The sequence below is a fragment of the Taudactylus pleione genome, unplaced genomic scaffold, assembly GCF_031769625.1.
Source record: "Taudactylus pleione unplaced genomic scaffold, aTauple2 ptg000090l, whole genome shotgun sequence".
Taxonomy (NCBI): Eukaryota; Metazoa; Chordata; class Amphibia; order Anura; family Myobatrachidae; genus Taudactylus; species Taudactylus pleione.
The window spans coordinates 7,680,545-7,707,060 of NW_028284492.1; the positions used below are offsets into that span (position 1 = coordinate 7,680,545).

The 26,516-nt window shown below is 41.1% G+C and overlaps 1 protein-coding gene across 3 annotated transcripts in view; it reads left to right on the plus strand.

Annotated features, from left to right (window-relative positions):
• MTFR1 (mitochondrial fission regulator 1) overlaps positions 1–7,498 on the plus strand; it is a 75,206-nt gene extending 67,708 nt beyond the window's left edge. For all 3 annotated transcript variants that reach the window (XM_088469332.1, XM_088469333.1, XM_088469334.1), the window contains one exon: positions 2,727–7,498. In XM_088469332.1, the coding sequence (XP_088325458.1) occupies positions 2,727–2,807 (81 nt within the window). In that variant the 3' untranslated portion in view covers positions 2,808–7,498. The remainder of the gene's footprint in view (positions 1–2,726) is intronic.
• The last annotated feature ends 19,018 nt before the right edge of the window (positions 7,499–26,516 follow it).

The window sequence follows — 26,516 nt, forward strand, 5'->3', positions numbered from 1 at the left end:
AGCATTAATAAAGAATAATTGTTTTATGGAGGATCGTGTAAGGAGTCATTCTGAGATTTCAGATAAGCTATCATTTTTTTATATTGGTACAAGGCCACTTTATTTGAAGCTCTTGCACTCTGGTGATTTCATACGTTATTGCACTAGAAGGCGGCTTTGTGTTGGTTCATACAAGATTGGCTGCCATCCTGGAATGAGGAATTGACTAGGCAATCACTATCACCAATTATTTTGGGCTTACTGTTGTGTACATTATATTGAAAACACTTTTTTTTTCTCTTGGAAATTTTATTCATGTCCTTTTCTTTTTTGAAGCTGGTTGATAACCTAATCAGCCCTGTATTCTGGAGATGAAAACATGCTACAGAATTCCGTTCTGTTATTTGGCAGTGAGTAGGATAAACTATGACATGTTACTGACTCTGACATCATTCTCCCCTGTATCTGGAGAGGAAGTCATGGCCCTCATCCAGTTCTGCCCCCCTTCCACCTCCCCCCTTGACCCTATACCTTCACGCCTCCTCTGCTATCTCTCTCCTTGTGCCTGTTCCCATCTTGCCCACCTTCTCAATCTCTCCCTCTAATCTGGCACTGTCCCTTCTGCATTCAAACATGCCCTTCTCTTCCCCCATTCTTAAAAAAAACCTATCCTTGATCCTAACACTCTCTCCAACTACTGACCCATCTCTCTCCTCTCTTTTACCCCAAACTCCTTGAGCGTATTGTTTACAACCACCTTACCGCCTTTCGTTCCTCCCACTCCCTCCTCAACCCATGGCAGTCTGGCTTCTGTTCTCTTCACTCCACTGAAACTGCCCTCACGAAAGTCAGCAATGACCTCCTTCCTGCCAAATCCAACGGCCACTACTCTCTGCTCATTCTCCTTGACCTCTCTGCTGCTTTTGACACTGTGGACCACCCTCTCCTCCTGCAAATATTTCACTCCCTTGGTCTACGTGATATTGCCCTCTCCTGGCTGTCCTTCTACCTCTCTGACAGTTCCTTCTGTCTCCTCTCATTACTTCCCCCCCCCCCCCACTTACAATAATAGTAGGTTTTACACAAGTTTCTGTTCTTGGACCTCTCCTGTTCTCCCTCTATATGTCTTCTTTAGGTGAACTCATCAGCTCTTTTGACCTCTCTATGCTGATGATACTCAGATCTACCTTTCCTCCCCTGACCTCTCCTCACTCGTATCTCCAATTGTGTCCCTGCTATCTCTTCCTGGATGTCCCAGCGTTTTCTTATTACGTCTAAGACTGAGCTGATATCTTCCCACCCTCCCACATAACCTCACTTCCCACTATTTCTTTATCAATTGATGGCACAACTACCTCCTCTAGCCCCAAAGTGTGTTATCTTGGAGTTCGCCTGGACTTCTCCCTCTCCTTCAAACCACATATCCAGAATCTCTCGCAGTCCTGTCATTTCCATCTCAAAAATATTTCCAAGATGAGACCTATTCTCACCCAGGATGCTACTAAAACCCTAATACACTCAATGGTCATCTCCAACTCCCATCTCTCTCCTCTCCAGTCTGTCCTCAGTGCTGCTACTGGGCTCATCTTCCTCTCTAAATGCTCTTCATCTGCCTCCCCTCTCCTACAAGCCCTCCACTGGCTCTCCTTCCCTTTCAGAACCCAATTCAAGGTTATCGCACTCGCTTCCAAAGCCCTCAGCCATTCCTCTCCCATTTACATCTCTGACCTCATCTCCCTTCACTCTCCTGTCCTTCCTTCATTCAACAAATGCACGCCGCCGCTCATGCCAGCTGATTACTTCCTCCCATTCCCGCCTCCCAAGATTTTGCCTGTGCTGCTCCCCACCTTTGGAACGCTCTCCCTCTTCCCATCACACTCTCCACCTCTCTACAATCCTTCAAATAGGCTCTCAATACCCACTACTTCCATCAGTCTTCCAGCTCTCTTCCTAACTTGCTACTACATGCCCATCAGTATTGTGTCAAATGCAGACAGGAAAAAGGTGTGGCGCAAAAGGTGATGGAGGACAATTCATCATGTACTATTTGTGTTATGAAAAATAATGCCTTAGAATGTCTTCATTTGTAAATACATATTGGTGTCTGAAGCTACCACAGAAGTGGGCCAATAGTGAAATATCTTTTTTAAATCACCTTGCCTTATGCAATATAAATAATACAGTGCAGTAGCACCATGCCTCGTACCAAAATGAAATATATTGATGTCTTATCTGAAATTCATTCTAGGATACTCGCAGTCTCGAATACAGTTAGAATCCGTAATAACTTCCTCATAGCGCAGGAATGGGGCTCATCCACAGGTTACCTCCAAATAAAATACACAGCATAGCATGATACTGTGGTACAATGGTTTTTAATAATGAAATAAACAAACTTATCTGTAATACACCAGATTCTGGTAAGAGATGTTATTCCATTTTATCCTTGTGCCGCTACGAAAAAATACATTTGTGGCAGGTCCAGAAGTCCCAATGTTCCCAGTTACAGTTCCGGTGGTCCACTGACGCGTTTCATCCAAGGGTGCAGTCTTTTTTTTTTTTTTTTCTCTGGCATCTCTCACATCTATCTTTCTACTTTGTGGCATAAGGGAGAAAGTTTCACTTGTCCCTTCTTACATAATTGTTTTTTGGAGAAGGTTATTTTGTTTATTGTTGCGTTATAGAACATGTTAAATTTTTTATATGGAATATAATATTTATTAAGACATATTGGTTTTCTATTTCAGTTTGGACCCCACATGCTGAAATCAACAGGGAAAATGAAGAGTCTTATTGAATCCACAAATTCATGTACAGAACTGTTATAGGAGAGAATCAGTCACATGTAATGAGGCTGCTAGTAGTTACTGTAATTTCAGACTAAATGCCCCCTTGTATTGTGCGCCTAAGGGAATTTGTGAACTGTTCACAATCAACAACACTAATTATTGCTATACAGAATTATTTAGCATTTAATAATTATGGGCTAGGTTAACTAGTGATATATTTACAAATGTTGCTTTTCTAGGTACTTTATTAGTGATGAAGCATACTGTTGTTGTTGCTATTGGTGCATTAGGAGGGGTGTGGACTGCCGTACAGATACTTTGTTTGGACAGAACTTTCTTGCCATTTAAAAATAAGGCACTTTATTATGTAAAGTTTTAAGAACTGTATTTAATAATTTAACTCTGGCAAAGTACAGGCGATATTAGGCTCTGTCGAAGTCATTGAGACTGGATCTCGGAGGATGGTGAAGAAAACCAAGTAGATTGAGGGAATTTCAGTTCCCAGTAATGTACAAACATGGTGATCGGATATAGGCATCCCCTAGAATTACAGTAGCCCAACCCTGCTTATTTTCCTATATGTCTTAATGGGAAGCAAGGAAACATTTGTAATGTTAGTGTTCCAGTAGTGCTTGCATTTCCACCATTCTGACGGCACTTCACGGACATACCTGAAATTGAACTCCCCCCTAACAGTTGCATATTGTCTTTCTCACATTAATCATTTCTTGAAGCCTATATAATATGCATTGTGAAAACTCAGGAAGTAGTATTTAAGCAGTCATGACTCCTGAAAGCACATTTGAGGAGTATAGTTTCTTTAAACATATAAAATAGCCATATTATTAGTGGCAGTACATTCATTACATGAAATGAAGCTCTAGAGCTCCGTAGATTGAGCACTGAAGAACTGACTATAACTGTGTTTTTCACAATCCAGCACTGGACATTAAGTGATATGTTACTGCCAGTCCTGTTACACAGATCATATGTATTGGGTTACATAGCTACATACATTAGAAAATACAACAGTATTTGTTCTAAATAACAATGCATGAATCCTGAAGTGTTCAGCTTACTTTGTTGTTTTCTATAATTTAACACATCACTTGCTGAGGTTGTTCATAGTCTTGTTTTAGTATAAAGGTCTAATCTAGATGTCTTTCCTAATGCCAAATATCAGATCTCTTATTTTCATTATGTCTGTGTCTTTCCTAATGCCATATCCTGCATTGCGTCCATGTGTCTTCCCTAATGCCATATCCTGCCTTGTGTCCATGTGTCTTCCCTAATGCCATATCCTGCCTTGTGTCCATGTGTCTTCCCTAATGCCATATCCTGCCTTGTGTCCATGTGTCTTCCCTAATGCCATATGCTATCATTGCCTCCATGTAACAACCACAATATTTCAGTTGACCAATAGTATTAGCTGTGAAAGGTTAAAAAAAAAAACCAAGAATAATGAAACCCTTGCTAAATAAAACACTTAAGTGCAAGGAGTATATATGAGAGCTTAGGGATGATGGGCATGGTGGAAATCTATAGTAGAGACTGGTACCAAGTGATCATTGGTGCTTACAGTGGGTGGCCTGTAGGTGTTGAACATGGAGATGCTGGCCTGGGGCCCCCACAAACTAATTGGCCCACCAGCAGGCTGCATACGGACACAGAAGACTGTGCTGGCAAATAGCAGATTAGTCCTCACAGTCGCCACCTAGTCTTCATGTGATCACACCCTCAAAGGCTGCACATGTTGCATCTGGGGCCTGAAATCCCTCTTTGGGGGCTATACAAATGATATACCTGAAATAGGTATGTCTCCACAGTGGTAAACTAACAGTACAGGTGAACGGGCCAGACCTGTAGCTGAGCCTTCTGGGGGCTGGATATACGAGTAGGGCTATCTTACATAAGCAATAACAAAAATCCAACACTATTAGAGGAGGGCAGTCCCTTATATATGGAATTAAATAGATGAACAGAGAACATGTATATAGTTTTTGTCTATTGTTATTTGGTACTGTTCTGTTGGAAATATCAATTTGAAGCCTGCTAAATGTATAAACCTATATTAAGGGCTTAAACACAAACCTCTGTTCTGCCTACTGTAATGTACAGTTTTGGTGATCTGTATCTCAGTTGCTGGGGGAAGGGAACAGATACACATAGTTGAATGTCGGAGCTCTTCTAATAATCATACTTGTGAGATGAGTTACTACATGTTTATTGATTTATTACATGTCTCCTAGACATGTCTTCCGTTGTGTAATGCAATAAGCATACGTCGCTTTCTGGAAAATGGTGGAACAGTCGTTACTCTAAGATATGAATTCTTGAATTACACAAAACCTACAATATATCATCTGTCTTATTCTTAGCTGCTTATAGACTTTTTCTCAATTGCTATACAAATAGATGTTGAAATTTTTTTTTCTTATGTCAACACAAATATTAATTTCATTGGCTGTGTAACCCCCACAAGCTATTACGCCATGCCGCGGTTAATGGACAGTACAACGCTTACAGCGAGAAAAGCTGGGCCTATTGTTGGAGCACAGAGCCGCAGTGACCAAGTACCAGCGACATTACACATGGGAAACTTAAACCAAAATGTAATAGGAGATGAGGAAAACACAAGTAGGACGATAGGTGGAAAAATAGTAACCAAATATAATATACAGCAGAGAGATGTACCATTAATGTGTAGTGATTCCAAAGATAATAGGTCCCTTAAATAGGATGGCACTAATCATTCTATACAAGCCCTGTCTGCAGCTTTATGACCTCCACACTGATACATCTAATTCAAAGTATCAATGTATTTTGCTAACATTTATTTAGTAAATATACAGGGGAATGTGCTAAACATATAGGGGTAATAATAAACTGTTACAGACTGGTGGAAGGAACGTGTTATGGACCCCTGATGTGATGAAGGCTGTCTTTTTTGGAGTTTAGTAGACCGATGTGTAAGAGAAAGTGTTTGCATGTTACCAGAAGTATTAATGGATGTTTATACCACCAGGTGTAGACAGATGGTGCCTATACCTGGCTGTGATATGTAGTGCGTATACAAATAATAAGTTTAAATTATAAATGCAGCAATACAATTACTCAATATAACGGATTAAACTCCTCGCTGGCATATTCACATAAACTATAGTAATGTTACCTTTAGGCTCCTGCTGAATGCACCCATGTACATATCAGCTGTGGCATTGCATTGAAAACGAATTTGCTGCTTGGAAGTTTAACATTCACTGTCATTGTAGAGCGAGGGAGAGTAATTTAATATTTCAGAGTCCATATAGTCCTATCCGTCCCTGCTGGATTATTTTAGAAGCCGCAAAGGTCCTCTTTATTTATTTATGTATTATTGCTGGCATTGTAAAGAGAAACATTTGATGTAAAATCCGGCTTCCTTATAGGCTGACGTCCGTATTATAGCGAGTTGAAGAAGGGGGGGGGGGTCTTCAGAGACTGATGGGTTATGATCTGTCATAACACTTCACCCTAACATGCCCTTGAGAAGATGAAACTGCTGATAAAACTACAGTTTAACAAATCATGTACACCCTCAAGGCCTTGCAATTCTCTCACACATAGCACCCATCCAGGGGCGTGGTACAAAATGTCAACATTCGGACTGCCGTTAAGTTCTAAATGTCGGCATAGTATTTTTAGCCCTAAAATACTCTTGATATTCTGACTGTTGACATTCCCAATATCCACATATGTCCATGTGACAATCTGAATTTCTACATCATGAATGCATACCCCCACGCAGACCTGTTCCCGTCTCAGTCTAGGGGGTAAATTTACTAAGACGGGAGTTCTATTTAAGAAGTGATGTTGCCCATAGCAACCAATCAGATTCTACTTATCAATGTCACAATCTAGGAGATAATACCTGGAATCTGATTGGTTGCTATGGGCAACATCACTTCTTAAATAGAACTTCCATCTTTAGTAAATTTATCCCTAGGTGTCCATGGTAGAAGTAATTCTTATTCAACTTATGGTGATTGTAAGGTATTGTATACCTTGAGTGGTAAATGTATTGTAATTAGATGGTATTAAAACAGTTGCAAGCTTCCATGAACCATAAAACCGTACATCTTTATACTTCAGCACTGTTCAATACTGTGCAAAATCTTAACATGGATGCAGTAGGCAAACAAATCAGAACGAGATGCCTCAACACTTCTTCACACCAACACAAAATGTACAGTCAGTGACATACGTTCTATTTCTGATAGCCACTTTATTTAGCTATTGTTTTTCTTGTTGAATCGTGGAAGTGAAAATATGTATGTAAAGCATTTACATATTACCCAAACATCTTTAACTGCGATTTTAGTGGCTGCCCCTCTCAGAATAAAGTGACCAGCACTAGGAGTGTCCCCATTCACAAAGTTGATTTAATAACTTTTTCTGGATTTGACAGTTGAATAAGAAGGTGATACTACTATAGTAACTAGGTCAGAGCACATGTTTAAATGTATGTAACAAATATGTTTATTGCTGGCACTTTATACAACACTACAGCTTGCTTAATTTTTCCTCTACAAAAAAAGTAACTGGAATATTGCTTTACATTTTATTGTTTCTTTCACACATTAGTATTATAATGTATATTGAGTTTTGTATTGATTGTATCATTTACAAGCTGTATTCATGTCTGTATGTATTAGAAGACCCTTTGAATTTTAAAACAATAAATATTTGGATCTGCAAACTACATATATTATTGTGTGTGACTGGTGTTGAGGTTTTTTATAACTTGTGAATGTTTCATTTCAGACAAGAAACTACAAAAAAAACAAACACAAAGCCAGCAGCGTTGTAGTAATAAAACCCCAAATAAAGAGCCATATGTAATGCTGCATCATTTCTACAAATTGAGCTAAATGTGCTAAAACTAAGAAACCCATCAGCACCAACTACATAAATGGTATAACTTTAAACATAACAAACTGGTAGTAATCAGTGTCTGTTCTGACCACCTGCCCTTATGTTCAAGGAGAAGACCATGCAGTCCATATTCTTGTGTACGTTTCATTTAATTCTTCCTGGTCTTTCACTATTCACATTTAAATGGTTTGTTCATTTTTAGACAACTGCTGCTATTTATCTGCCCGTCCTGCAGTGGGGAGCATATTGTATAATAAGATTGGTAACGGCTTATGTGTAATTGGCTATAGTGCATATCTATAGGGCTGGGAGTGTGAATTTCTCATCCAGTTATACTGACAGCTCTCTGTTCTGTAATCTGTCAACACAGTTGTTCCATTGGCTAAATACAACTACTGAGTGACTACATTGGTGGTAAAATATTGATGTGTGTGTATAAATATATAATATATATATATATATAATTATATTTTAAAACATTTTTTAATGGAAAATCTTTTTAAGGGCTCTTAAAATGTAGTCTGTCCCCCTTACACAAATAATGTCTCACACTCACCATGTCCTTACTTATGACAACTGGACTATTAACATGTATTTAAGTGTCATCTGTTGCCTCTTTTATGGTAAGTGTTAAGACATGCTCCTCTTTTCATTCTATTGTGAATAAGCTAATCACTTAGTAATGCTGCAGCCATTGCACTGGGTCTGTCTTTCTTCCAGGATTCATTTCACTTTCCAAGCCCTTAGACAATGCTGCACCTGCCTTCTCTTCTGTCAGGGCATCTCCCCCATCTGGCTTCTGCCTTTTATCATCCCTTTTACCACCAGACTTGCACGTAAATCTTAGGGTTGTTGGCTTTCTCGATGAGTGTTCTATTGCCCTGCTCTTGAATATAAGCAGGTATATGGTATTTTGCCCCAATGTTCCTCCGTGTTGAAGAGTCTTTAGTAAAAAAAAAAATCTAAGAATGGTAGTAATTTCCATCTGTCAAATATTGCTATTTTTTTCAGATTTATTAATTTATTTTCATTTTTTTCAAACTAATGGCCGTCCACAATATGTGCTTAATGCTTTTATTTGAGCTGTGATATGTTTAATATATGCATGTGTGGCATGTCCACATACACTCCTGGACTACGTACTGGTAAATATATGGTCATTAAAGTGTATCGTTTTACAGATCAAAGACACTGTAAATATTATAAGTAATTCTTAGTGGCTCAACTGGTGCTTGGACACTAGATGTCACAGTACAGTATAAGCCCAAAGTCTCGCCCCTCTGCCGACTGAGATATTCAGTCATGCTGATCATTTTTGGGAGTACTCGCTTGGAAGGGGAACAGTGGTAAGGTTTCTCTTTTTACCTGTTCCAGTTGTGTGCAGTGGATGGCCAGTGGCCACTCCTTTCTACCAACTGAAATGTCAGAACCATTCCATGGCTGAGCTCAACACACTTCCCTGGGGGCTGAGTTGGAATCTCCACTTCACTGCCTCCACAGGAGCCTTGGAGAGCAACCTTTCTCTGCTTGGGGCGTTTAGACAACCTACTGCTGTTCACTTACTATGTTCAGAATTCATATCAATACTATATCTACAGATGCTCTAGGCATAACTTGAAGCAGAATATATATTTATATATTGTATGGCTGTGGATACATATATATGTATGTATATCTGTGTGTATATGCAGATGTGTGTTCCAGGCCACAATTAGTTATGTACAGCATGAAATGTTGTAATGGTTAGCATTTCTGCCTTACAACAGGGGCTGTTCTCATTCAAACTTAATTATATGTAGTGGAATATTCTCCTTGTGCTTGTATGTGTTTCTCCGGAAACCCATGATCAACAGGGCTTACCGGGTCTAGGTTTATTGCTGTAAACTATCGCTGCTTAGCCTCTCTCTCCCTACTGGCAAGTACGCTCAGATATATGCCGTGTGTTCACGCCTCTGGCTGATAGGTATGCAATTTTGTTTTGTACTGTAAAGATTGGCCTCTCTAGCTTTCTTTGCACATAGATTGGTTAGTGGAGAATGTTCTGTTTGGTATATGTATATATCTGTATACAGATGTGCCCAGCTAGTTTGTTGCTCCATACAGCCATGTAGCGCCATGCATCTCGCGCCACACAGTAGCCTTGAGTCGCGACACACAGAATGTTTCTTAACGGACCGTAGCGTAGCACTGGAATAAAGTAATATCCTAAACTACACAGCACATACGTCAGATTTCCAATGCATTTTCTGTATCACCGCCCAATGATTGACTGACAGAAGCTGTGATTCGGTACACTATAGTATAGCATTTTGGTCATGGAATCAGGGCTATAGAAGAATGTGTAATAAAGTGTTAAATAATAACAGTACAATATGTGTGTGAGTCTTGTACAGGCACAGCTTTCACTGAGACATGATGAATTTTTTTACATGTACTTAGAAGTCATGACTCGGTAGCGCAAGCGTCTTTTATGCAACTTTTTACCTTCAAATGCGTCTGAATCCACAGCGAATCGAATTGATAGCACAAGCAGCTTCTGCTGATTAAAATGATATACAGCATGCCTATGTTCTGTTAGCCAGTGCGGGTGTATCTGCACGCGAAATGCTACGTTACACTAACAGCGACTAACGCTTTAACGTGATTTGCTTGCAGATACAACCGTACTGGCTCACAGAACATAGGCATGCTGTATATCATCTTAATCAGCAGAAGCTGCTTGTTTTAATGAGACGCATAAAAGACGCTCGGCACTACCAAGTCACACAGCACTCCTGTGACTTTAGACTCAAAACATTTCTCTCCCACCACTTGGCATTTCTGCCATACAGTAGACATTGTATTGTACACATAACTGGGCAAGTTTTTCATAAAGAGAGATCATGTCAGGTTCAACACTTTTAAAATACACTACTTTGCACTTCCCTTCTCCCTTCCTTTCTGTATTTGGCCACCCAAGTTCCTTCACCACCTCTCCCCACCATCACACATTATTATTCAACTTCAGTGAGCTCATTGTATGGCTCACCACCACCCCCACCATCATTCGCTTCTCTTCAATGCCGCCACATGCTGAGCCCGCTATTGACATTGTACACATTTCCTGCTTTAATTTGCACACTTCACGTCACATACACAACAGGGCTAGTGTGTGTGGGCTAGCCGTTAAGGTTTGCACCTTGAGGGTCCGGGGTTCGAATCATGGAAGGGGAGTTCTTTTTTCTTCTTTTAAAATCTTCACTACTAGATTAAAAATAAATCACTTGGTGGTGTGTGTGAATTCTGTTGTTTATACAAATACAGATGGGTCCTTATACATCCAGCCTCCTTGCACGTTAAACGGGCCATCTAGTCGCGCCATGCCATGGCATGACTCAGCGTGAGCGCCTTTTATGCAACGTTTTACCTTCAAATGCGTCTGAATTATACAGCGAGTCGAATTGATAGCACAAGCAGATTCTGCTGATTATAATGATATGCAGCATGCCTATGTTCTGTGAGCCAGTGCGGGAGTATCTGCGCGTGAAACGTTACGTTACACTAACAGCGACTGTAACACTAACAGTGATTTGCTCGCAGTTACACCTGTACTGGCTCACAGAACATAGGCATGCTGTATATCATTTTAATCAGCAGTAGCTGCTTATGCTAATAAGACACATTTTAGGGTAAAAAGATGCATAAAAGATGATCGGCGCTACAGAGTCACACAGCACTCCTGTGACCTTCGACTCAAAACATTTCTCTCGACATCCTACCACTTGGCATTTCTGCTATACAGTAGATATTGTATTGTATACATAACAGGGGGCAAGTTATTCATAAAGAGAGATCATGTCAGGTTCAATACTTTTAAAATACACTACTTTGCACTTCCCTTCTCCCTTCCTCTCTGTGTTTGGCCACCCAAGTTCCTTTACCACCTCTCCTCACCATCACACAATTACTATTCAACTCCACTGAGCTCATTGTATGGCTCACCACCACCCCCACCATCATTTGCTTCTATTCAATGCTGCCGCATGCTGAGCCCGCTATTGACATTGTACACATTGCCTGCTTTAATTTGCACACTTCACATCGCATACACAACAGGTGCAGCTCTCAACATGGCTAGAGTGTGTGGGCTAGTGGTTAAGATCTGCACGTTGAGGGTCGGGGGTTCGAATCATGGAAGGGGAGGATTTTTTTTTCTTCTTTAGTTTATAAATCTTCACTACTAGATTAAAAATAAATCACTTGGTGGTGTGTGTGAATTCTGTTATTTATACAAATACATATACAGATGGGTCCTCATACATCCAGCCTCCTTGCACGTTAAACAGGCCATCTAGTCACGGTGTGCCATGGTAGTGCGAACATCTTTTATGCAACTTTTAACCTTCAAATGCATCTGCATCATACAGCAAATTGATAGCACAAGCAGCTTCTGCTGATTAAAATTATATGCAGCATGCCTATGTTCTGTGAGCCAGTGCAGGTGTATCTGCATGCAAAACAACAGCGAATGTAACACTTTAACATAGTGATTTGTTTGCAGATGCACCCATGTTGGCTCACAGAACATAGGAATGCTGCATATAATTTTAATCAGAAGCTGATCGTGCTAATAAGATGCATTTTAAGGTAAAAAGACGCATACAAGACATTCAGCACTACCGAGTCACACAGCACTCCTGCACTGTGTGTGGAGCAACTTGTAGCGCACGGAGGATAGATCTATGTGGACTCTTTATTACTGTGCTGCAAAGTCCCTGTCCCTAAAAGTGACCCTACAGTAGATGCATATTACTGTACCGAGTCCAAAAAAGCAGCCGTACAGTAGCTTACATTGACTAGAAGACTCACACTAAGCATTACATAATGACAAAGCAACTGAAGTTCAGTTATTTTAAAGAACTCTACTGAACTGAAAGAATTTCTCTCAACATCCCACCGCAGTACAAATTTTATCAGTGGAGCACACGCCACCTAGAGGTTAAGTAGTGTATTACATGCCATGGCTTATCTTTCGTTGTAGAATACCACGGTACGCCACAGTCACTTTAGCCTAAGCGTTCTCCTTCCTTGGGAGTACTTGAGGATTTTCTAATCTTTGCACTGTTGTGATTCTGTGAGTTATAGACTGCAGTCTCTTAGTAGGACCATACATGTCTCCATTAACAACTCTGCTAGTGTTTTCACATGGAGACTGGAGCTGCTGCCATAGAACATGCACCAAGACCAAGATGTAGAACGTAGGCACCTCTGGATCGTATTGGTGCTTATACAGGAGGATGCCGGGGTCCTAAACATTGAATAGGGGTCAGTAACAATCCACAAAGGGTCCAGGTTGCTCTACATTCCAAGGCAGACACCCCTGTAAAGGGATCTGTGTCAAGAGTAACAAGCTCACTGTGCAGCAGCTCACACCTAACATAGCATATTAACAGCTGTACTAGCAGATATCTGTCCCTATAGGGTACCTCTTTCTCGCTAATTGGCTCTACACCCTAAGAGTTTTCCTAAATTCCTTATACATCGTTAAGTTACCCTGATCTGGTGTACAGATATTACTACTTTAGGTTTTATTGGCTGATTATGCCACTAGTTTCTATCCCCCATGCCGAATAGTGAAGTGTACACATGTGTCCAAGGTCCTACTTCAGCAGTAGTCCCTCCTTCCTGGAGCAATACGCTTTGTCTGATATACACTCTGTGTTTTGGATAATTCTGCCATCATTACCAGTGAAAGGCTCACTGTTGGGATGCATGGAGGCTGTGTCAGCCATGCTAGCAGTTCCAGTCTCAAATAATTGTATCCTTGCTTAGCCACATCATCTTCTGGAAGTGTTCGTACTCCACCCTGGGAGGACAAGTGGTGTTTGTCAATCTTTCTGTAGTTAACTTTAGGCACCTTGATCCCATTTTCAATCTATTCAACCATGTGGCAAGACAGTAGTTCTGTCTTCTCAGCGAAGTGAGCTGGCAGTGTTGCTTCTAGGTTGCTGCCGTTGGTTTCACTTTTATGTCTGTTTCACCTCTCCTAGGTCGCTATACCTTGTTTTATTACATTCTGCGTCATTCAGTTTCTCACTTAGTGAATTACTGAATACCTCCTGTTTTCTTCCCAAGTTTTGGTTGCCCTCTTGTTTGATGTCTCCAGATAGGAAGGAGAATTAAGGAATCCTTCTTTACTGCTATCTGGTCTGCTCTGCGTTCTATAGAGGTCACCCTTGGGGGCATATCATATTTCTACATGACCTGATTAGCCTTCTTGGTTCTCTCTGGGGACAAGAGTCGTTGATTCTTTTATTGGTGCATGTGGTCCTAGTTGGTGTATTCCAATTCGTCAGTGTCCTCTCCCAGATGTCTGGTGGCATGAGCTGTGACCTATCTACCGCTTCTCTGTCAGTCCCTAGTAGCCCTAGATTGGCCTCCCTGAGGTGGTACTTGGATTTTCGATAGTTCTTGTAAGGGACCTGTGACTGTTACCACGTTGGCTGGATTTTCACCAGTTTTTGTTCATATTCCATGCCCTACTGCATCTTAATTACTGACGTGGCTGTTGCAGCTGTGGACCTGAGGCACTAGGTTTCCGGAATTTGTGTTTCATCTGGGGGATGCCAATACCTCTGGGTTACATATAGTGAGCTGTGGAGTCAGGCACTAAGACTGGCTCCCAAGCCAGTAGAACCTCAGTCTTGTTTTTAGTGCCTTGGAATAAGGCAATAGCTAGGTCCTAGCTTTTTAGTTAGATTTAATTTATTTATTCTGTTTGGTTTGGGTGCTTAGTTCCTGGCGACAAGCACTAGTAGAGTGGGAGTTAGGTAGAATAGAGAGTAACTAAACTACACTGTCCCAGGGACTCGCTCTATACTAGACACACATCTGAGGGGGCCACTGGCAAAAAGGTAAGCTGGATACATTTTGCATGTAAAACTTTGTTTGCTGTATTTACTTCTTCCCGGCACGCGGCCGGGCATTTTACTGCTTACGTATCTGCAGCTATAGGGTATTACAGAACACAGCAACTGGCAAGCAATGTGGGAGGTTTCTCACATCCTTCATTGGGCAGAAAGTTGGATTCCAGCTATTTTGTCAGTTTACATTCCAGGGGTGGACAACTGGGAGCCGGACTTCTTAAGTCGCCACAGTGTGCATCCAGGGGAATGGAAATTACCAGGTGTTTGCAAAAATAGTTTCCAGATGGGGGTCTCCAGGCACAGATCTAAGGACTTCCTGTCTCAACCGGAAACTTCCATGGTACAGATATCTGTCCCGGGATCCTTGGGTATCTCTGGTGGATGCCATGACAGCACCTTGGGTATTCCGGCTGGGATACATCTTTCTTCCTCTGGTAATGTTATCAACGGTAATTCAGCGGATTTGATCAGTGGCACAGCCGGTCATTCTGGTGGCTCCAGACTGGCTGTGCCATCATTGGTATACAGTTCTTCAGAACATGTTGGCAGACGTTCGTTTAATGTCCAGATTTGTTACTTCAGGGTTCATGCTGTCATCGCAAATTTACCTCGCTTGGCTTTGACGGCATGGTTCTTTAAGAAACTTGTGAGAACCATGATACAGGCTCACAAACCAGTCACTTCCTAGATTTATTGGAAATAGAAGATTTATTTTTCTTGGTGTGAACAACACAAGTTTAAACCTGAAAGGTTCCAAGTGTCATCTTTTGTCTTTTTTGCAAGATAGATTGGTTAAGGGTCTTAGATTGTCCTCCCTTAAGGGACAAATTTCAGCTGTGTCGATCCTGTTTCAAAGGAAATTGGCCTCCATTCCTGAAGTTCAAACCTTCTTGCAGGGGGTTCTTCGTATACAGCTTTCTTATATCCCACCAGTTCTTCCTTGGGACTTGAATTTGGTTTTGGAGGCATGTCAAAAGGTCCTTTTGAGCAATTGGAATCTGTAGAATTGCAATACTTAACTTTGAAGGTTGTTTTTCTTTTGCCCATTGCCTCGGCCAGAAGAGTAATCTGAGTTAGTGGCTCTTGTAAATCTCCGCTTCTCATTTTTCATGAGGATAGGGTGGTGTTATGCACTAGACCAGTGATTTTCAACTTGAGGCACACTACACAAGATTTGAAAATTCTGAAGGCACATTATCCAGTGCTATGGCGTGTGTGACCAATGAAAATACACACACATTGGCCTCCATGGGAATAAAACACTACACTACAAGTGCACTGCGCTGCCCTGCGCGGCACACTTGACAACAGCTCATGGCACACAAGTGTACAGTGGTTGAAAAACACTGCACTAGACCTTCCTTTCCCCCGAACGTGGTATTGTCCTTCCAGCCTTTCACCAGGCTTCAGTGACTAATTGACGCTTCTTCCTTAGCACTGTTGGATGTGGTATCTCTAGTGGATGAAGGAGGAAAAAAGGAGTTTGGGACTTACCGATAAATCCTTTTCTCAGATTCCATAGGGGGACACAGGAACAGCACTGGGAGGGTGTCCAATGTTCTTGGAGTATTTTTCAGCTGCATCTTGATCGTCTGCTGCATGTCGGAATGATATTGATTTTGTTAGCTGTTCTCCGTCTTGAACCTTCTTAGTTGGTTCCTTCTTCTCCTTGTCTCTCCTCTGATATCCATCTTCACTCAGACTTGGTTAATCTTAACTGAGTTTAGGTGGGGTATAGAGGGGAGGAGCCAATACACTTCAGAAGAAATTTAAAGGGCCAGGCTCCAGTCATCACCCTTTTATACTTCAGTGTCCCCTATGGAATCAGAGAAAGGGATTTTTTTGGTAAGTACCAAAATCCTAAACAAAAAATGTGCATATGGGTAATCTAGATCATGCAATTTGCACTGTTCCACTAGAGGGAGTTCCAGATTGAACTAAAAATGGAACAAATCACACCATAAGCTGACCACTCAGTTTATCTGTTTCCAAAGGTGCACCATTTGCTTCTTCAGTGTCTGATAGGCAAAAACCTCAACAGGATCACTCATTCATCTTTTGGGACTAAATAATTATGACAATGGCCACCATTCATACATCAATATATACAACAGCACTAAGGACTTCTCCCAAACTTTACATCTGCTGAAGCTGTACATTACACCTATGATGTTTAGCAAAAGTATGGACAGATGACCATTCTTTTCAGAGCTTGTCTACTAATGCAGTCATTCCCTGCCCAAGCTGTAGCTACAGCTGAGTGAGCACTAATACCTTCAGGTACTGTAAGCCCTTATAAAAGATTTAAAACACTGTACTCTAAACCAGAGGTTCCCAAACACAGTCCTCAAGGCACCCCAACAGTTCAGGTTTTAGAGATATCCATGGCTGAGCACAGGTGGTTAAATCAAATTTGAGGTACTAATTAAATCCCTTGTGGTCAAGCATATAGATATTCTTCAAAACTGTTAGGGTGTCTTGAGGATTGATTTTGGGAACCTCTGCTCTAAAAAAACAACAACAAAAAACTGTTCATTCTCACAAAAGGAAATAAGGGCAGGTGGTCAGAAAAGCATCAATTGCAAGCTACATAAAAATCCTTTAGCTTTCCTCCAGTCCTTAGTTAGAGCTATCAATATACAGCTGCATAAAATGAAGTCTAAATAAATAAATTCCCTTTTGTCACATTATTTTCCCGTTTCGGGCAGGAATAGGCAACCTGTAGCACTGTGGAACCACACATGCCAGCATGTCCTGCAATACCAGGTTGTGGCGTTTGCCGTCAAGACCTTTTACATCAGTGGCCCTCTTGTCATCATGGATTTCATTGGCTGGCTTAAACTGGTTTTTGAACCATTATTCTTACAGATAAGTTTCTCTGACAGCATGGTTCAAACCATACTTAAGGCTAGCATCAGCCAACACAACACAGGTTATGGAAGACTTACATCTTTAGCTGTGAAAGGAAAGTGTTTCCTATCTCCACTTTTCAGTTAGCCCATCTACAGAAGTTCCTAGAAGAGGTCTTTACGGTTTGGGACTTGGCTGTTTAAAGGTTGAGGTTTCGGCTCTGTGTTGTCTTTTAATGAAATCTTGCACTTGTACCAAAAATGTAGAAGTTTTTACAGTGAGCCCTCATGAGCAACCTCCATAAACCCCCTTCTCTCCAATAGCTCCAAGGGATCTCCATTTGGGATTGAAATTCTTACAGCATCCTTTCAACCCTTTGGATTAAAGGTTCTTATATCTAAGACCACCTTTAATTTGGCTATCTCCACAGCAACTTCTGCCTAGTTGCTGCTTTGTGGCAATCCATGCTAAAAGGGATAATTTTTGTATTTGCACTTCCCATTAAATCAATTTAACTGACGTATGTTAGCTTTTGTGAGGAATTGTGTGTGTCAACAAAGATATTCTGCTCCTTTAACAACAATCCATAATTTAGTGTGAGGCTTAGGCAGCTTCGTTATGCCAAGGAGGAGGCATATAGTGGTGTAGACAAGGTTTAGTATAAGCAGGCAAGGAATATGTTAACTAGATAGATCAGAGCTGCAAAAGGTTTCTCAGATAAGCTTACTAGGAAATTCACGACTAATGATTGTGTCAGTATGGAGGGGTATGCAGGCTATGACTAATAAGCCGGCACCTGTTCAATCTGTCATGAGTCGGAAATTGGGCAATGATTTGAGTGTCTTATTGTAGGTTTGGAAAAGTAGATCCTGTTCTTCGTACTGGTTCTGACTACTCCTTTAATGCGAAAGAACCCCCTCAAACTGTTATACCTGGACCCAGGAGTATTTTACCAGTGTTACAGGTTAGTCGGGATGAGGTTGCTGGGTTGTTCAAAAGGGTTGAGGCCCAGGAAGGCACCTGGTCCGGACGGTGTGTCACCATGTGTCTTGAAAACCTATGCTGAACAACTGGCCCCTGTCTTTACAGTTATCTTTAACAGATCCCTGGCGAAGTGTATGGTTCCTTCCAGCCTTAAACGTTCAAAACTTGTGCCGGGCCCGAAGAAGTCTTCTATTACAGGCCTAAATGACTACAGACCAATTGCTCTGATGTCTGTAGTCATGAAAGCATTTGAATGGTGTTGAACCATCTGAAGAGGTTGGCAGGTACCCTTTTGGACCCCCTGCAGTTTGCCTATAGGGCAAACAGATCGGTGGAGGATGCGGTCAATATGGGGTTGCACTATACTCTGCAGCACCTTGGTCTGCCAGGTACTTATGTGAGGGACCTGTTCTGTATTCAACACAATCATTCCCAAATTTTTGTTTTCTAAAATAATCAAATTGGGGGTTCTGGCATCCACCGGTCGTTGGGATTGTTGATTTTTTTGGTGGACAGGAAGCAGTATGTAGAAGTGGGGGAGTTTACCTCAAGTGTACAGAAGATTAGTACTGGGCTCCCCAAGTCTGTGTTTTCTCCTCTGCTTTTTTTCCTTTTATACAAAATTACTGCACCTCTGGGGATCCATCAGTCAAACTCCTGAAATTTGCAGATGACACTATAGTCATCGGTCTAATTAAAATGGAGACGAGTCTGCTTATAGGAGAGAGGTGTACCGGTTGGCACAGATCGAATAATTTAGAACTAAATCCATCAAAGACAGTTGAGATGGTTATTGATTTTAGAAGAAATTCTGTCAGTGTATTTGATTATTGCTGATCTGATGTTACCGTATTGGTAGTGGATTCTTTAAAATTCTTAGGTTCTATAATTTCCGGATATTTGAAATTGGAGAAAAACGTTGATGCGATTGTTAAGAGGGCGCATCAGAGGTTGTACTTCCTGCGGCAGCTCAGGTAATTTGACCTCTCAAGGGAATTGATTACTTTTTATTCGGCAATAATGGAGTCTATCCTATGTACCTCGATAATTGTGTGGTTTGGTGCAGTTAATGAATGAGACAAGGCCAGACTACAGAGAGTAGTTAGAATTGCAGAAAGGATAATTGCAGTTAAACTTCCTTCTATTCAAGAGTTATACCTGTCTAGAGTTAGAAAGCAGACTGGTAACATTGTAGTGGATGAAGTTCATCTTGATCATTATCTGTTTCAACTGCTTCAGTCAGGAAGGCGATATAGATCATGTCTTGTTAAGACCGCCAGACATCTCAAAAGTTCACACTGTGCAATATTGTTCTATTTAAATGTTTTTATTGTGTAAATTATGGCATTGTATACATGTATGTATGTCTGATGAGCTAAGTGAGTACTTGGCCAGTGACTACTGGAGTCAAATTCCTTGAATATATTTGTATACTTGGCCAATAAAGTTGATTCAGATTCTGATTTAACTTAATCCATATAGGTAACAATAGGATACCAGGTGCAAGCACAAACTGCCATTTAAAGTTATTTGTTGGCTACCATGTCCCTCTACATCCCATGATGCAAGCTATGTTACTTGAATTTAATAAGCCCATAGGAAACAAGAACATTACTAAAACAATAGTGAGAATACAAAACAGAGTAACATAATAAAGGGAGGGAAGTGTCCCCAGCTGTTTTAATAGAAATGGATTTAACTATACAAACTTAGGGGTAAATTTACTAAGGGTCGAATTTGTGTGAGTTTAGGCATTTTTTTCATCTCGCAAATTTACTAAAGACAAACGAGTGAGTTTGAAGTGAGTTCTGTTTTTACCCTGTTTAAACTCATGTGAGATTGCAAACTCGAAAAAACTCACCATCGGCCAAAATAGGAAGTACTTTAGATGAAAAAGATGCAACTCGCAAATTTACTAAGATTCGAGTTTTCAATCTTGTGTGAGATTGTAGCAAACTCACTGTGAAATAGAAGTTTTAAACACTCACCTCCTGAGCTGCGAGTTTGGTTGAAACATACACAAATTATTGTGATTTGTGTATATGTGTTTTGTTTTGTTTTTTAACTTGTTTAAGTAGGATTAATTATTTAAAAAAAAAATGAAGCGAGGTCACTCCACCCTCCACCCAAAGACTAACCAGCCCCAGACTTGCCAGCCAGTCCTGGGTCTTAAAATTACAGTGAAAAAAATGTGTAGGGTTCTACTGTAATTTAAGAACCAGCACCAGGCAGCAGGGACAGAGATGGTTTTAAATATAGGGAGATAAAAAATGACGTGAGGTTCTCCCTATATTTAAAACCAGCTCCAGACCCTTTCTAGCGGGGGACTGATGCCACAGCCAGGGGTGCCCTTTCACTGGACCCCCAGCCGCAGCATCAGCCCTGACCGCTATTTAGCCCACGCCAGGCATCACTGGGGAGTTGGGGACCCCTCCAATGACCCCTGACCTAAGCTGATAGCCCGGGGCTATCCTTGCCACCCCTGGGCGGTGGGTGGCGGGCTGATAGTGTAGGTGTAGTGTTAAAAATTTAATTAACAACACTGTCTTTACAGTAGAACTCCAGGTCCCAGCAAGCCTCCCCTACATGCTGGTACTTGGAGAACCACAAGTACCAGCATGCAGGGAATTAAGGGGCCACTGGTACCTATAGTTCACCTGTAAATAAATCTTTAAAGGAACCTCCTCTTCCTCTATACTGAGGACAGATCTAACCGCTCTCACCAGAGAGGGGACGTCCACAGAGGATTGATGGTCTCCTTCCACTGCGTAAGACCCAGAACTCTGAGTATCACAGTGTGATGAGGAGGTTGGGTCAGAATCCTGAGGCAATATCTGAAGAGAACCTCACTTATGTTGTCGAAACTGGATTATTGGCTGAGACAAGATCAGTTTAAAATTGAATCGCAGCGACACCATCTTGCGACTGGCCGCAAGACGCCATTTTGCAAAATGGCTGCCTAAGCGCCATTTTAGATAAACTCACACTTTAGTACATGTGGCGATAATACTATTAGCATCATGTGAATGCATCTGTGACCATCGCCATAGGTTAAGGCGATTCAACAAAAGCCCATTTCATTACTTTACGTATTATAAAAGGATATATATTTCAGAAATGGCTTTACAGTATGCCAAAATTGATTGCATTAGCTGAATAAAGCAAATGACCAAGTGACAACTAGCTTGTGTAGATAAGCTTCCTGGAATAACGTCTGCTCCCACTCCAGGTGGTCCGGCTAGAATACACACCTTACATTAGCAAGCTTCCTGCAATGACATGATTTCAAAGACTAGAGTGTCATCTTCGGTCTGTCTCTTGTAGCTGGGCTATTTGCATTTCACACAAGAGACTGGGAGATTAAAGAGTTTTTTTCTTTTGAAGCCTGGGACAGGTGGGGGCTGCTGACAGAGTGGGCATGTGAAACTATCTGGCTCAGCATGTCACACTGCTAAGATGTTCACTTAGTGAGAGTTAAGTGCACCCTTCCTCATATGGCTTTATAGTATATGATTTAAGTTGGTTCAGTTAGTTTAAATGCTGAGAAATAAAGATATTTGATAACTAAGGTTCTATACATGTTAAGACAGCCCTGTTTGGTTTCGAACTGATGCGTACTCTTTCAACAGAATTACTATCGGTAAATGTATATTTTAGGAACAACTGTTAGGATGCAGCATGGGGAGGCGGGAGGGAAAAGACCCTCAGTTTTTAGAGGCTGGGCAAGTCTATTTGAACCAGCTTGTTAAATGCACTGTAACATATGCTTCTCCCCTGGGAACCAATGGCATAAGCAAGAAACTTCTCTATTGTCCTGTCTATTCTGGTGGGGTATAAACATGTGTGCTCAAACACTGGGTCTTTAGTCTTCTTGCTGAATGCTGATTGACAGAGGTTTTCTTTCTATTTATTGTATGACTGCGTACGCAAATTAGCGTCATCCTTAGAGGTTTATAGGAAGGATTTTAGAAGGTACAGGCAGAGGTATATAGAGGTTCATTTTAATATCGTCAATGTCCCTGCTTCTTTTACTGCCACTGGTCTATTCGCCTCTACCACCTGCTGAGGGGCTATAGATGGCAGCATACTCTGACTAGTGAGCAGAAGAATCAAACCAACAGAAATTCATAGTGGACATGTACATAGAAGGATGCAACTGCTGTGGGTATCCCAAAGTAGGAGGCAATATCTTGGTAGGAGCACGCGATGCTGCGACCTTATCCACCATATGTAACAAAACCTGCGACCAAGACGCCACCCAAGATGGCTCGTGTCGTTGCAGGTGTACCAGATAGGAAAGGTGGCTGTTTACAACCAGCATTACACAATCCATCTTGCACAAAATCCTGTTCAGACAGGCCTGCAAAACAGAATTTACATGATTTGAGCGCCAAAGGCTCACCCTTCTCACCTTTACCCTCAGACATGTGTGTGATCGCTATAAGGTGTACAGTATAAATGCACACACTTCACATAAAAAAAAATATACTGGTAGGTTAATTGGCTCCCCTCAAAATTGACCATAGTGTGTGTGTGTGTGTGTGTGTGTGTGTGGTAGAAAATATAGATTGTAAGCTCCACTGGGGCAGGGACAGATGTGAATAGTAAGATATTCTCTGTAAAGCGCTGCAGAATATGTGTGCGCTATATAAATAACTGGTAATAAATAAATAAATAAAATATGAAAACCCCCACACACAGTGATAGATATAACTGACAGTTTGAAAACAAAAAGACAGTATACATACTGCAGCTAGCATGAAAGTCACATACAAGGCATAAATACCAATATTGCCATCGCAAATTGACTCAATCAACTGACCAGCCCCGCCGGGGTATTAGCAGGATATAGAGCGCTATATACTAGACCCAGAGGAGAGGTATACAGGGAGACAGACCGGATCTCAGAGACAACGAGACTGCAGCAATACGCACAAGTGTGTCTCACACACAAGGTGGTCAGAAGTAGCACCCAGTGGCGGGGCTGGTCAGTTGATCTGTAACCGGAAATTGCATCTGAGTCGGGGGAGGAGCGCCTATCTCCCGTAAGCTGCAATTTTGACGGCACGGGAACGCTGGCCTCACAGTTATAGTAGACGCTAACTAGTGCGTCTACTACCCATCCCCAGCGACAGACGATATGGCCCTGGCTGCCTTAGTGAGTACACGTTACACGAGTTCTTCACTCGCACCAGAGGCCTGGACTGCGTTGCGCAGTATTCACCTCACAAGGAATAGCTTACTTGCCATCTCTGTGAATCCGACCGCAGTCCGGACCCCAGCGATGCCGCTAGTTAAGCCTTGCTGAGGCCCTCCGAAAACCCCAGGGCATATAGCGGTACTGGCGTTTCGGCATCGGCGGAGATAGATGGAGTCGCAGTACCTGCGACCTATTCGGCGCTGAAACCGCTTAGCTTAGAAGTTAAAAAAACTAAAAGGTAAATTATAAAAGAAAAAGCCTGGGACTGCCTAGGCAGTCCTGCTGTTAAACAGGTGCGTCTGGATACTTGCCGTGCACCAAATAAAAAACTGAATGCCTGTGGCTGGAGGCGGGATATATAGGGAGGACCAGTGAATGCTGGGAGCATTAAAGCTGTATGGTGCAATGGATCTCTCCAACTACATACCCCCAAGGTAGATTCTGTGGACCCTATGGATCCTGAAGAAGAAAGTCTGGTACGCAAAACTACCCTACCCTATCTGGATGAACAACAGGAACTACAACCTACTAGAAAGGGCCACTCATTTTGAAACCAGGATACAGGAAAATATGTCAAGCCATTAAGTCCTCAGTTTGTTTGTTTTTTTTTCCAAAACATTTTATTAAGTTTTTTCAAAATAAGCAATAGACAGAAATCTTGTTCCATAGATCAAACATTGGTATAACAATGTTTAAAGAGGCAAATTACATAGCCGAGAATACAAATAGATCTTGTATTAAATATTAGATATAATGTAGCCTTAAATCCGTTAACTATAAGAACAAGTACACAGTGACAACCGTTCAGTAAGAACATAATATATCTATCAACTGCTTGTAAGGTATATCAGAGGATAATAAAGGTCTGATATCTTAAAACCTGATGAGTAAATGAATCCTATGGGAATGGACAAAAGAAACACAAATAAAAATACAAATACAATAAAAAAAAAACTAAATAATGAAAGACATATGGAATAGAGACAGACTAAGACAGACTCAGACTTACAGGACAAGGGAAGTTGTGATACATTAGGCAAACACAGGAGGAGAGTAGGAGAGGATTGGAAATATAAATTGGATGCAAGGACTAGGACTTATTAAATGGGACTGAGGATCACAGCGATTGAAATACTAACCGATTATCGGGTCTGGAACACTGGAGTATCTCAACAACCTCAACAACTTGAATCAAAAACAGTATTGTGGTAAACACTCTAAAAAGGGAGAATACTGGAAGATAATGGAAAAACGCTGGGAGATTAGTAGACTGATTAACTCAATTCAAGTTCCTCAATAAAAACCAAGTTGTTGACTCAAATAGTTTATATATTTTGACCTGAGATGATTCCTCCAAAGTGTCGATATAGATACCCCATTTCCGGTGGAATCGTTTTATTCCAGATTGAATATCAGGGATTGTAGATCTTCTATCGAAATACATCAGCTCGAGCATTTTCTGATGTACTTCCGTTAAAGAAGGTGTTGTGTGTGAACCCAGTGAATTAAAATGATCTTTTTGGCGACAGTTACAAAAAGTGTAAGTAAAGGAATTAGCTGCTTCCTCCGTCCCCCCAGATCCCAGCCAGAAAAGTTAGCTAAAAGACAAGCCAACTTGTCTGGAACTAGATAAAGGGAAAATGTTTTATTTAAATATGAAATTAACTTATACCAACATTTTTTAATTTTGCCACATTCCCAAAAGCAGTGTATAAATATGGCTGTGGAAACATGACATTTGGGGCAACAACCTGATTCTGAAGCAATCATATGTCTACGCTGAGCCGGAGCAATATACATTCGATAAGTAGTGCGGATATGTACCTCTTGTAAATAGGAAGATTGCAATATTTTAAGAGAAGAGCTATATCTCAGAAATATTGATTCAGCTGAATCAAGAGTATGTATATCATGCTTCCAAGAATTAAATAACTGCCGTCTATATGATTCAGAAGGGCTATTGACTAAATCAGAATACATAAGTTTTATATGGTAAGGATTATGTGAAAGAAAGTTGAAAAGAGGGATAAGTGGATCAGATTGAGATGACGAGGGCATTGCCAAGGGTAATGAAGTTATATAGTGACGCAATTGTAAAAACATGTAAAACTGGTGATTGGGCAGTTGGTAATTATTTTGTAAGGTCGAGAACTGCATTAAAGAGCCTCCAGGGTCAAACACAGCCGCAGTGATCCGTAGTCCCTTTTCTTTCCACAATGAAAAATGTGTGTTGGATAGGGAAGGGGGAAACGCCGGATTTCCCCATATTGGAATGAAAGGTGTTACACGATGGTTTCGTCCCATTTTTTTATTTATCTTAAGCCAAGAAAGGTAAGTATCTAGAAAACATATATTTGAAAAGAGATGAGACGGGATATCAGATGTTTTAGTGTGTAACAAAGCTCCTGGGGAGTAAGGGGTAAACAAAGCAGAATCTAACTGATATTCCAAGTAATGAGAGGATTCCATTAGCCAATCCAGAATGTACCGAAAGAAGATTGCTAAGGAGTAAGAGGTGAGGTCCGGTATACCCGTACCTCCGCTATCACGCTGGGTCATTAATTTTTTGGTAGCCACTCTAGGCCTTTTATTTTGCCATAAAAAACGAGACATAAGGGAGTGAAGGTGTTTAATATCCGATGTAGAGAGTGCAACCGGCATCATTTGCATAATATAGAATATTTTAGGAAACACCACACTTTTGAGAACTGCTGCACGACCCAGTAAGGACAGAGGCAGGAGTCTCCAGGAAACTAATAAGGTGTTTATTTTATTTATTAATGGTTGGAAATTGACTTTAGACAGTTGCGAGATATCAGATGGGATACGAATTCCTAGATATTTAATTTCGTTGGTGGCAGGTTTAAATGTAGACAAAATAGAATCTCTGACATT